General features: G+C 34.2%; 1 protein-coding gene across 1 annotated transcript; it reads left to right on the top strand.

Moving 5' to 3' along the window:
• Positions 1-5,208: 5,208 nt before the first annotated feature.
• LOC132609485 (glutamate receptor 2.3-like) lies at positions 5,209-14,291 on the top strand. The gene is made up of 6 exons (XM_060323476.1): positions 5,209-5,506; positions 8,737-9,516; positions 10,384-10,937; positions 11,366-11,678; positions 12,321-12,727; positions 13,475-14,291. The coding sequence occupies exons 1-6, from the start codon at positions 5,209-5,211 to the stop codon at positions 14,069-14,071; spliced, it is 2,949 nt and encodes a 982-aa protein (XP_060179459.1). The 3' UTR covers positions 14,072-14,291.
• The last annotated feature ends 27 nt before the right edge of the window (positions 14,292-14,318 follow it).

Below are 14,318 nucleotides of genomic sequence, written 5' to 3'. Positions count from 1 at the left end.
CTACATCCCCAGAAATCAGAGTGAGTTTGGCGGTTAGATTGTAGGATTTGTAACATTTCTTATTTGAGGGATAGCCAATGAAAACACAAGGATCAACCCTTGGCTGAAACTTATCCCTATGAAATTTAGTAACAGTGGAGAAACATAAGTAGCCAACAATCCTGAAATTAGAATAGGAAGGAGGTTGCCCATGGAGTAACTCAAAAGGTGTATTATTGTGAAGTAGTTTGGATGGAAATCTGTTGATAAGATAGCTTGCTGTCAAGACACAATCCCCCCAAAAAGCTTAAGGGCAATTTAGATTGGAAAAGCAAAGCCCTAGAAGGTTCTAACAAGTGTCTATGTTTTCTTTCAACCACGTCATTTTGTTATGGGGTATGAGGACAAGAAGTTTGATGCTGGATCCCAAGGTCAAGAAAGAATTGGCTAGCTGAAGTGCTAGATCCAAGTTCTAAGGCATTATCACTTATGATCGTCTATATGGAAGAATGAAACTGAGTCTGGGCCATGGCAATAAAGGCTCTGATAAGTGGGAATTCATTACTCTTGGAACCCATAAAATGAGTCCATGTTGCCCTAGTGAAGTTATCAACTATGGTCAAGAAGTACTTACAACCACCATAGGTGGAGGTGTTGTAAGGACCCCAAGGGTCCACATGGATGAGTTGAAAAGCATGGGTTGACTTAATAGAGCTGTCAGGAAAGGGAAGTCTGGATTGTTTAGCTAAATGGTGAATAACAAATATGTGGCTGTTTAGCAAAAAACTTACAAAGGAGATAAGGGATATCTTTCATTCTGACAAAAGGAATGTGACTAAGTCTATTATGCCATAGAATTTTAGTTTTATTTAATTCAGATGGTGCGTTACATTGAGAATCAGAAACATTAGGACAAACTGGAGAGATATTACATTGAAAAGTAGAAAGAACAGCATCACTAGAGGAAATAGGAGAGAGATTAACATCATCACTAGATTTAGCAGATATTTGCACAAACTTATAGAGACCATTGTCCAGCTTACCAATCTCCATAAGTCTCTTCAGGAAATTTTAGTAAAAAAACAAAACAGTCTAATTGAGAAATAAGTTTGGAAGCAGAAATGAGATTGTAATGAGAACTAGGTATGTAAAGGACATGATAAAGAGTAAGGGAAAAGAATTTAAGTAAACCAGTGGAGGTGACCTTAACCTTATAACCATTGGGAAGACTAACCAAATATGGGACAACAAGGGGTTGAATATTAAACAATAAGTTCTTATTGGTAGTCATGTGGTCAGTGGCTCCACAATCTATAATTCAAATGCACCTATCGACCTCAGTAATCATACAAACACCATATGACATACTAGGTATACAAGTGGTAGAGGGAGGAAAAGTACCAGCAAGGTTTACAGAAGCCATGAGGCTGGCATGAGATTCTGGAGAAATGTAATGCCCCGGCATTAGTTGCACAACCTGATCACATTATTCTTTGTTTAAACCAACAATAAACAAAGCTAGGTCACCAGCACTAGAACTATTAGGAGCTGACTAAATAGAAGGTTGAACGGGGTCAAGAATAGAAGTCTGCACCTCAGCACTAGCATCTACTTTCTTACCCTTAGAATTGGTAAACTTAAAATCAGGTGGGTATCCATAAAGCCTGTAGCACTTTTCAATCAAGTGCCCAGTCCTCTTGCAATGCTTGCAATACAAGGATGACTTATCCTGTTCAAAGTTAACCCTTGGATTATAGGGCTTGGAAGGGTAAGAATGTGAAATAGGTGGTCTTTTGTTAAGAGAAGCATGGAAAGAGGCTGAATTAGGTGACAATTGGGTAGTGAAAGTCACTTGTCTCCGTCTCTCATCCTGGAGTAGGATGTTATATGCAGAGTCAAGAGAAGGAAAGGGTTGTATTATTAGCAAGTTTCTCCTAACCCCAATGTATGTCTCATTTAGCCTCATTAAGAATTGATACACCTTATTTTCCTCATCTTTCATCTGAAGACCAGTTTTGGCAGCACAAGTATATGTATTGATAGGAACCTGAGCTCATCCACAACTTCTTAAGTTTGTTGAAATATGAGGCAATGTCCAAAGAACCCTGACTAGTGGATGCTAACTCCATTTTGAGTTCAAAAATTTTTGTCCCACTAACAGAACCATACCTTGTACATAGTAGAGTCCAAATACTCTAAGCAGTGTCTGAATACTGTACACTCTCAGCAATGTCAGGATTCAAAGAGCTAGTGAGCCAAGATATGACCATATTGTTGCATATGTCCCATTCTCTAAACTGAGGAGAATCCTCAGCAGGCTATGGGCAAGAGCCATCAATAAGCCCTATCTTGTTTCTAGCTGATAAAGACACTATCATGTTTCTATTCCATCCCCCAAAACCAGTTCTAGAGAAAGGTACAGGTACAAGAAAGATTCCAGGTACATCAGATGATGACAAATACAGAGGGTTAAAGTAATCTTGGGTAGTTGTGGTCGAGGTTCCAGCTACACTAGTGTTCGCAGGTGTTCCATCAGTCGAAGAGTTATTGTTCACCATGATAGTCTAATTAATAGAATTTAATCGAGAAAACCATATTTCAACAATAAAAACTTCATGAAAAGAACTAGGCAAATGAAAACATTTTATCAAACCAGAAGTAAATTCGAATCACGAAATCGAAACAATAACGTGCATCAACAGCAACAAATCCACAATTAACAAGAAACTACGCACATATGAACAAGGAACAGATTTACCCATTGTTCAACAACCGCAAAATCGAAATACAACTTGATAGTACTCGAAAATCTCGAAAATCACCAATAATCGATGCTCTTAGCACAAACGAAGAAGAAACACTGCAAATTTGCAGTACAGGCCTCACCATGGAACACAAATCTTCATCGAACAATCACACTTTGAAAAAAATCACGAAACAAATCCCAAAATAAAAAACTTAAACCTAACGAAATCGCATCGTAAGATCCCTAGGTAGAGAAACACACGGAGAAGCAGAAGCTTCGCTTTAATACCATGTTAAAATGATGAATTTGAACCTATATTGAGTAAAATGTAACTAGGGCTTTGAGATGAAATGAGAGAAAGAAGAGAGAAAGATTCATTGATAGAAAAATTTGAGAAAAAATCACCCAGAAGGATCTAATGTCCTTATATATGACGGGCCAGACCCGGAAAGAAATAAAGAAAGAATGGGCTCATACATACATTGGGCTCAGCTATCACTCCTACTACATTGCACAACACTATACATAATTATACACTGAATATATGTACAAGACATACAAAGACTTCATGTGGGATCCACTACATCTGATTGATTACTCTTAGTGCCATGTGTATATGAATTCCAACACTGTCATGGGATTCTTACTCAAAGAATTTTGTCGGCGCAGTGCATCAACTATTTGTCTTACCTGAGAAGTGCTTAGTATTATGGAGTCGCTATCTGCTTAATGGAATAACATACCCAGCTAAAAAGGAGCGCGAGATCGCTATCTTAACAAATAAGTGTTACAACTGCTAAATCATATATTTCAAATATCAAGTATAATAACTTGACTTTGGTATATGCAGACTTTCTTCTTCACGGTCGCGACCCCCTGGGCGCAATCGCACGACAATACCTCAGACACATTCGTGATCCCGTGTACGTGATTTATCGCGACATCCACTTCACGATCACGTTGAAGTCCTGCTGCACCAGTAAAAAATTTGGAATTCCAAATATGACTCGATGGTGCCTAAACTCCCCCCAGCCCCTCATATCCCATTCCAAATGTTGCCCAACATCCCAAATGATATTATTTGTACTACATGTTTACTATATCGACACCAATTATCATATACTCCATCTGTTTTAATCACTTTGTACTACATGTTTGTTCTCGACGACAATTATCAGATACACCATTTATTTTTAATTGATGTGGTATAGTTTGATTATGAGAACGAAGTTTAAGAAACAAAAAAAAACTTTTGAAACTTGTGCTCTTGAACATGAGATTTATGTAGCTATAGAAAGATGTCACTGTTAAGGATAAAATGAGGAATTTACAGTGCTTGGTATGAAGAAAAATGTTTTCCTGGAACAAAAAATGGTTTGCTTATTTATTTTTTAGCGTTCAGTGCGAAGGCATAAAATATTATTCCTAGAGCAAATATATAATCTAGGTAGACATTGTGGGTGTCGAGTGTCGTGGTGGGGATGATACATTCAATATGGAATGCTACTTACTATTTTTTTTTTTTTTTTGGTGCTCTCTCAAAGAAATTATTTTCCAGATTTTTACGAGAATTGTTTTCTTAGAAAAAATATTTTGATCAACCAAAAATGAGAAAACTAAAAAAAATAAAAAATACAAAGAATGTTTCTCTCCATACAAATTAATAAACTCTTAAAGTTATATTATTTTTGTATATATAATTTTTTACCAATAAAAAGATAGTATCATAATATGAAATATAGTTGTCTGGGTTTGGCTACGAAGTTGGTAGTCTAGTCGTTTTCCCTTAATTGTTTCCTCAAAATTTGAACAGCTCGCTTTTTGGCTTTGACCAGTTGAAACTTTTGGCTGTTGATGTTAGTTAGAAGAGAGGGAGAGAAGAAAGCCTTAGGGGTATGATAGTGCTATTTGCATGCCCAAAAGTCACCATAAACAAGTTGTTACATGAAATTAGTATACATTCCAATAAATTATTATACATATCAAATAAGATTTCTAATATAAATATAAGATCTGAGCTCTAGCGGGTGATCTACGAGAATAGTTTTGAAGGTGCACTGAACTTGAACTTTTGACCTCGCTTGTTCTATGATAAAAATTTTAAGTCTAACAAATTTTGACTTTTGGCCTTCAAGATTTGCTCATGGGACAAGCGTATGAGTCAAAAGTTTAAGACCATATATTTCATTTTCAAGGTCATTGGATGTAATTTTCTAAGTTAAAGCTATTCAGTTTTACCGAACTCAAAACTTTGATTATAGCTCCGCCATTGACTACTATACATCTGAAAGCTACATAATCACAAAATAATTTAAAATTGTCTTAGTACCGACAATGATCTAATATAATCCCAAGATCCCTAAAGTTTGTAGGTAAACTTATTATTAAATTGATATAATGAATAGTAGTCAAATTAATCTTCTCTATAAATCTCAAGTCTTGTCCAACCAATCAAGATTACTCAAAAGGCATCTTTTGTCAAGATGAGAAAGAAAACTAGCAAAGCCATTATTTTCTCAATCTCCTTCTCTTTTTTCTTGCAATGTTTAGGTATATTTTTCTCCATGGAAATGGCCATGGCACAGAACAAATCATCAACAGTTCCCATAAATGTGGGAGTTGTGTTGGACATGGATGCATGGTTTGGGAAAATGGGCTTGACCTGTATTTCGATGGCTTTATCTGATTTTTATAACTCTGATCATGGCTCTGATTATAAGACTAGGTTGGTTCTCTATACCCGTGACTCGAAGAGAGACGTTGTTGGCGCTGCTGCTGCAGGTACGTAGATATGAGTTTAAGTTATATGCATTGACAGTATAAAGAGTTCTACTCATTACAGTATATTGTAATTTTATTTTGATATTACCCTCTAGAAGAGAAGTTATCTCTGTTGTCGGTCAATTAACATGATATTAAAAAAATTCACGTTAGTGAACCAAACAAAAACTCGATACTCCTTATGATTTCCAATTTTTTTTTTTTTTTTTTGGAGAGGGGGGGGGGGGGGGGGGGTGGAGAGAATAAGAAATTAACTGGGAACGATAAAATTTCAAAAAGAATATGAGACATTAATATTTGAAAATGTAAATTCCCAACATTAGAATAACATAAAGTTGGTTGTATATGCATACATTTATTTTAAACTGACCATGGTTTAGTGCATCAAGAGCTATTTAGAAAATTTTGAACATTCGTATTATTATCTCTAAAGCCATGATACATCTACATCCTTTAGTTTGGATCAAAGAACAATTTCTACATCCATCATTGTGTTTTTGCAGAAGAATTTCTTATAACAATAAACTTTTTGATTGCACCAAGAAATTAACCTAAGAAAACTTCACAATAGTATACGTACTGATAACTTGTTTGGCCAAATTTAAGAGAGGCAAAATTAAGATAAATTAAAACAGCACTTATTTTAGAGAAAGAAGCTATTTGGTCAAAAGCCTTAGTAAAAAAATAAGTGTTCTTGAATAGTAACCCAGCTTTTCCTGGAAATATGTGCTTTTGATTTTACCTTTTTAGGACAAGAATACTCATATTAAAAATTCATAGTTACAGACTAATTAGTAGTGACTTTCTAGATTTCAGTAGTTATCTATTAAATGTTCATATTCTTATATTGTATATGCTATGTTAACAATAAGCAAGAGAAATGATTAATGTGAGAATATTTAAAAATATAAGATTATGTGCACTATTGGAAACAGGATTTGATTCAAATATATAGAAGGTTGTTTTTTTTCCCAGCCAATTATAGTATTCGATCCACAAGTTTGCACTATTAATTTAAATATTAGAACAGTACCAATGACAGTTTTTAGTGTTTTTTTTTTTTTTTGTTTTTTGTTTAGATTTGTCTCTCTACTTATTGGTAGACATATACGATTAAGAAGTTAAATTTGAGAGTTATTAAACTAAAATAAAAAATACAAATCATAATATGTAGGCTCATTATCCATTTAAATAATGTTAATATTTTAAATATCTCATATTTTATTGAATATAATATTAATTTATTAACATAAATAAGTGTTTAACCTTTTTTGTGTGTCACCTTGCTAATACATAAATATGTGATAACTTTTATGCATATCCTTTTGTAACTCGACACTTCAAAAATCAAATACAAAAAACAAAAAATAAAAAAACACTTGAAACCGATTTAACCAAACACAAATGGTTATTCTACGAAACACTTCTTTTGAAAGTATTTTTACTAACAAATATTTTTTAGAATAAATTGATTTTAACAGCTTGGCCAATATGCTATAAGTCAAAAATAATCTCCTCCAAGTTAAATATATGTGTATTTCTATTTCCGTGAAGTCAATGACAACAAAAGGTTTTCATGAATTACACTATAAGTCACATCATGATTTTAATTTGGCTTTCTATTAATGTTGTTCTAGTGTTAGATTGATACATGTAAGATTGAAAAATAATTCATACTAATTAAATAGCTAACCAATTTGATGTTGACTTCCTGACTTTTTCAACCTGTACTTAAGGAATTTAGAGTAAATATAAGTACTAAAGATTTTATAATAGGAGAATAGAATATCATTGTAGAGTGGTACCACACAAATATTTCTTGTTAGTCAATTTGACCAGTTCAAATTAAAGACTTATAATAAGTCAATTTGACCAGTTCAAATTAAAGACTTATAGTAACTTAAACAAGAAGTTGTTCTCAGAAGTGATTAATATAGATTATTACGTTGACATAACCTTTTTTTGAATATATAATTCGTAACTAACATAATTATATAGGTACATGCATGGGAAACATATGGCACTGACTCATCTGACTTGGATTCTAATTTTGGTTTCTTCTTGTAACATATAGAACTTTCAGGTTAGGTAAGGTCAAAAATTTTAAATATCAACAGCAGGTCTTAATAATTTAAATGACAGGTTTGTTGAGCCTAGAATTAAAACAAAAAAGAGTATAGATAGATTTAAAACTTTCTATTGTTAACTAACTTTTTCCTATAATTTACTACTAATATTTTATAGCTACTAAAACCATGGAAACGTTTGAAAACCTCTTTTACACATTTAAGTCCTAACTACTTTATTTTAACTATTGCACCAAAATCAGGAGAAGCATCAAAAGTGTTCTTATTTGTTTTCCACGTGACTCGAAACTTCGATCTAATATTTTCCTTAGCACCAAACACACCCTAATGTAAAGCACATTTATCATGATTTGTGATTACATGCATGATCATGACATGAATAGTGGAATAGGTTAATCATAAATAAGGGGCAGAACTGTAATTATCGGTTTGACAGAATTCAGTAATTTTGGCTTAAATTTTGTCTTTGTATTAAATGATTCATTTAATATGTACAAATAAGTATTTAGAACCCAGTAAAAAAATTGCGATCCAAAACCCATAACCAAAAGGTTCTGGCTCAGCTTCTAAATTCATACAAAAATGTTGGTTTCACTGCACGAACAATTTCTTAAATTTTTTAAGTAATTAGAAATTATATGTAATTACTTTTTAGGTGACCTGAAATATTATATTAAAAAGAGCCAAAATCGCTCTTAAACTATAAATAAATTAAAAAAAAATTAGGCCGCTTTACCTCCGTTAAATTTCAATACCAATTAAGTCTTTGGGGTCTTTTTTTTTTTTTTTTTTTGATCATACCTACCCATAGTACGAACAACTGGCCACATGAACATTAAATACTATTATAATTTGTTATGTGTGTATGCTCATGTGGCTGGTCCTAAGTATTAAAGGTAAGTATGGTCCAAAAATTATACGGCAAGGATTTAATTGGTACCAAAATTTAACACAAGGTAAAAATGACCTATTTTTAATAATTTAGGGATATTTTTCACCATTTTCTGTATATTATCAACAAATAACAAGTCTAGTGTAATCCTACCTACGCGTAGGATCTAGAGATATTAGTGCACATGCAGAATTAATGCTATGTAATGCTTTTCTTATTATTTGCCTTTAATTCTTTCTTTGGAAATGCAGCACTTGATCTATTGAAGAATGTTGAAGTGGAAGCCATAATAGGTCCAATATCATCCATGCAAGCTGATTTCATAATCAATTTAGGAGAGAAATCTCAAGTTCCAATCATCTCATTTTCAGCTACAAGTCCCTCACTCTCATCATTTCGCAATTCATATTTCGTTCGTGCAACTCAAAACGATTCATCTCAAGTAAATCCTATAAGTTCAATAATCCAATCATTTGGATGGAGACAAGTTGTGCCTATTTACATTGACAATCAGTTTGGAGAAGGAATTATACCATTTTTAGCAGATGCATTGGAAAAAATAAATGCGCGTATACCTTATCGAAGTGTGATTTCTGAATTCGCCACTGTTGATCAGATAAAAGCTGAATTATTGAAGTTGATGAACATGCAAACTAGAGTGTTTATTGTACATATGCCAAATTCACTTGGTTCAACACTTTTTACAGTGGCTAAGGAACTTGATATGATGAGTGAAGGATTTGTTTGGATTATTACTGATGCTATGGCAAACCAACTGAATTCTATGGATTCTTTAGTTATTGAATCCATGCAAGGTGTTATTGGTGTGAAAACTTATGTCCCAAGAAATAAAAAGGTTGAGGATTTTACTACTAGATGGAAGTTAAAGTTTAGAAAAGAAAATCCAACAATTCTTAATGCGGAATTGGATGTGTATGGACTATGGGCTTATGATTCAGCTACTGCATTAGCCATGGCTGTGGAGAAATCAAAAATTAGTGGTGCCTCCTTTCGAAAATCAAACATTTCAGGTAAATAGCGACATTATCTTTTTTTGCAAAACTTAACAGTAGTTTTACATTGTAAGCACGCTCTTTCAAACTAGCATTTACACTGTATGTGCACGGTTACGATATCAGTGTATACACGTATACATAGTATATACAATATATATATATATATATATATGTATATACACTGATACATTGGATATATATGATATCACATGCACCGCATGCGCGCATGCGCGCATACAAGAATTGTATTCTACTATAAAATGTAAAATATAGTTATATTTTGTAATTATTTAGAAGTACCGCTATAAAGTGTAATTATGCATCATAATCAGTTACATTAGGTAATTTTTCCATCAATAAACAGGTCATATGACCCAATTCGCACACAGTGCGATTTGGTCAGAATGGATTGGGTCAGTTATGTCAAATAACGGAACATAATTCCTTCCGTTCAACATGACCCAACTTTCCCCTCTCTTTTCTATTTTCTTAATCTCCAAAATTGATTTTGTATACTTGGTTTGGGTTGTATTTGACCAGTTAAGTTACGCTATTTGACCCAATTTGACTCAATAATTTGATGGATCATTTCGGGTTCAACTCATAGTAGGATCAAGTCAACAAATGGGTCATAAACCTAAAATTGGGCTTCATTTATTTTTGGCTCATCGGCCAAACTTAATTACAGGCATTAGTCAAAATATACAAAACCCATACACGATTATGTATATTTATACTTAAATATACAAAGCCTGTACTTTTGTGGCTATTTTGTAAATTAAATCATGGAAAGGTATTGGATGGTAACTATCTCTTTAAATTTAGGCTAATTCAGCGGGTTACTGAAATAAGTTGATTTTGACACCTCTAAAAAAATTTCAGGAAATGCAACAGATCTTGAAGCTTTTGGAGTTTCCAAAGATGGTCCAAAGCTTCTTAAAGCTATATTAAACACTACTTTCAAAGGCCTTAGTGGAGACTTTCAAATTGTTAATGGACAATTGCAATCTCCAGCTTATCAAATCATTAATGTTATTGGTAATGGTGCTAAAGAAATTGGTTTTTGGACAAGAGAAAATGGAATTGTTAAGAAACTAAATTCAAGAAATGGAAGATATTCCATTTCTAAGGAGAACTTTGGATCTATAACATGGCCTGGTGACACTACTTCTGTTCCTAAAGGTTGGGTGATACCAACAAATGGAAAGAAACTGAAAATTGGAGTTCCAGTGAAGAATGGTTTCACTGAATTTGTGAAAGTTACAAGAGATGTTGATACTAACACAACAAAAGTTACTGGATATTGCATCGATGTTTTTGACGCGGTGATGGAAGCATTACCATATTATGTTCCCTATGAATATGTTCCCTTTGCTGCTCCTGATGGAAAGAGTGCTGGAGATTACGATAAACTAGTTTATCAAGTATTTCTTGGGGTAAATTTCTCTGTCTCTCTCCAACATTAAAGAGTTTGCACTTTAGGTTTAGAAAAACAAGAAAATAGAAGCACTTTGTCCTCTCTTAGAAATTTCACCATTAATTTATATTCACTGCTAGTGAGTGCAAAGAGATTTCATGATTAACAATGTATTTTAACATGTAATAACAGGTAACTTGCCTTATTTTTTAGGTTATTAATCTCATGTTCTATGAACGGTTGTATATAGTTATCATTTAGATCACTTGATCGTGTAAAAATTCTTTACACCTTTAGTGTATGGTAGTCACACTGGAAAGCGAAAAACCGTCGAAGTGCAACAAATGAACTAAACAATTTGGACAAATCATACAGAGATATACATATATTGCACATATATACTTTCATAATTGTTACTGCTTGCTACAAGGATTAACCAATGAACAGAACTTTGATGTTGTTGTAGGGGATACTACCATTGTCTCGAATAGGTCGCAATTCGTTGACTTCACATTACCATATACAGAATCTGGAGTCACAATGATGGTGCCAATCAAAGATGATAATAGCGATAATGCATGGGTATTCTTGAAGCCATTGACTTGGGAGCTCTGGTTAACAAGCTTTTGTTCTTTTGTTTTCATTGGCTTTGTCATTTGGCTACTCGAACATCGAGTAAATGAAGACTTCAGGGGACCTCCCTGGCACCAAGTTGGCATGATCTTTTGGTTCTCCTTCTCAACTATGGTCTTTGCACAGAGTAATTTATTTTCCTCCTCTTGAATTAGTTTTTCCTCTGTTCCAACTTATATGATACTCTTCCATTTTTAGCTTGTTCCAAAAAGAATGTCATCCTATATAGATGGAACTTATTTAACCGTAAACTTCTCAGTTTACCTTTAGGGTGTGTTTGGTCACATTTCTTGCGAAACAAGTGGGTTTTTTACTTATTGTTTTGTGTTTGGTCATTGATATGTAATCTAGAAAAATACTATGGGGTGGGATGGGGAGTGGGTGTTCGGGGGTGGTGAGGAATGGTCAAGGAGTGGGAGTAGGGGGCGTTGGTTGGTTGGGAGGAGACGATGAACTTGAAATGTCATCTATGGAACTTGTCTTCCTGCTACTTTTTCCTATTTTTAAGGAACTTGTTTTCCTACAGAAAATGTTTTCCAAAATATTGACCAACTAAACATGGGAAAATTGGAAAATATTTTCTGGCCATACCCAACACACCCTTAATCGCAATTCTTCTAAAGGGAGTTTATACATATTGGAAAAACTTAGGAATATCTAATTACTACACACACACTCTTCAATCTGAATTAGCCTCTATTCTTGTATATAGCATATCCTTCAAACTTCTAATCTGAAATATCTTGTTTTTGTTTTTTGATACTGGCAGAGGAGAGGATAGTAAGCAATCTGGCAAGGTTTGTGTTGATCATCTGGTTCCTAGTAGTGCTCATATTGACTTCAAGCTATACAGCAAGTCTTACGTCAATGTTAACAGTTGAAAAACTCCAGCCAACTGTTACAGATGTAAAAGAACTTCTGAAGAACAAGGAAACTGTAGGCTACCAACCAGGTTCTTTTGTTTTCGGACTTTTGAGAAAGATGAACTTCGATGAGCACAGGCTTAAGGCATATAATACTCCAGAGGAATGTGTTGATTTACTCTCTAAAGGAAGTGCAAATGGTGGTATTGCTGCTGTTTTTGATGAGATTCCTTATGTGAAGCTTTTCCTTGCAAATTATTGCTCGAAATTTACCACGATTGGACCTACATATAAGACTGACGGCTTTGGATTTGTAAGTAACTCTTCTTTTATTCGATAGTCTTTCTTTTTTCAGTACAAGAATCTTAGGCCTATCTAAGGTGGGTTCTAAGGGTTCAGTTAACTAAGCTCATTGCAGCTCTCAGCTCTAATTATGTGTATATAAACGAAAATAATTCAAAACGAATACATATGATAAGATCACATTTATTCTGAACCCACAGACTCTAAATCATATATTCGCCTTTTGGTCCAACAATAATGTTTGGACCTCTTCATCTTTTGTCGCAACAGATTTATAGAAAATTATAACCCTCAACCTAGGTAGAAAACAACATGTGGGATCATGATCATGCCAACAAAAGATACTTTCTTTACTTTCTTGGTTGGAAAGTGTTTTGACACTTAGGGAGGACTGGATAAATTTAATGATTAAGAACAACCCGGTTCAGAAAAGAAAAAAGAAAAAAAAAAGAATAGATAGTATGACAATACATGTTTCCAAAGGTGGATCTAGGATTTAAATTTGATAGGTTCAACCTTTAGGTTCTTAGCACTAAATCGCATTACACTTTTAAAATTATGAGTTCAGAATTAATATTTGTTGAAATTTTAGTGATTTTTGATGTATATATCTATGTACCATGTTAAAAATTCCGGATTCAGTTGAACCTATTAATTATATACTCCATCTGCCTCACCTGTTTCAGTCAAGAAAATGTCAAGAAAGGTCCTTCCTTCCTCCCCTTCCACTGACAGTAACATTGTGATTTTCATCCAGGCCTTCCCAATAGGATCTCCTCTGGTACCTGATGTTTCAAGAGCAGTCTTGAATGTGACAGAAGGTGAAAAGATGGTACAAATAGAGAGAGCATGGTTTGGTGAATCTACTTGTTCAGATTCTAGTACTTCATTCTCCTCCAATAGTCTTGGCCTAGATAGCTTCTGGGGACTCTTTGTCATAGCTGTAGTTGCAGCAGTTTTGGCTCTCTTCATATTTCTAACAAAATTCTTGCATGAGCATTGGCACATCATAAGACGATCTAATCTTTCTTTCCACGAAAGTATCGCAATCTTGGCTAGAAAGTTCGACAGAAAAGACTATAGTTGCCATACTTTCAAGAAGAGTGGAATAAGGGATGCACTGGGACATTCAGCACATGATATGGATTGTGCACAGAGTTCACATGGTAACTTATCAATGCTACCTTCACCACGAACAACTGGACCACCCAGTCCAAGCAATTCTAGTCATACAGAGCAGAGTTTTCATTTTCCAGGGGAGGAAAGGGCTTCACCTTTGCATGAAGAGAATGTAGCGGCAAGGGCTCAAGAGAATGTCACTGTGTTGGTTGTTGATATAAATGCAGGCCATTGATGTTCACTTTTTTGTAACTTAAAGATGGCGTCACCATCTTTGATTTGTATATTAGTTCCATGGCATTGTATCATCCCCTTCCCAATAGGTAGCTCCATCTCTGTATATACATGTATATATGTGATTCTTTTTAAGAACCGTGGATAAAAATTTCCAGGTGATGCATTAAATTTCCATGAGTACTGTTACTGCTGGCATAGTGGCATTGTAAATTGATTTGGTTAAGAGCCTGTTTGGATGAGCTTAT

This window comes from Lycium barbarum, chromosome 9 (genome assembly GCF_019175385.1).
Source record: "Lycium barbarum isolate Lr01 chromosome 9, ASM1917538v2, whole genome shotgun sequence".
NCBI classification, from domain to species: domain Eukaryota; kingdom Viridiplantae; phylum Streptophyta; class Magnoliopsida; order Solanales; family Solanaceae; genus Lycium; species Lycium barbarum.
Note: the sequence above shows the minus strand (reverse complement) of the source record. Positions and strands in the feature narration are given on the sequence as shown.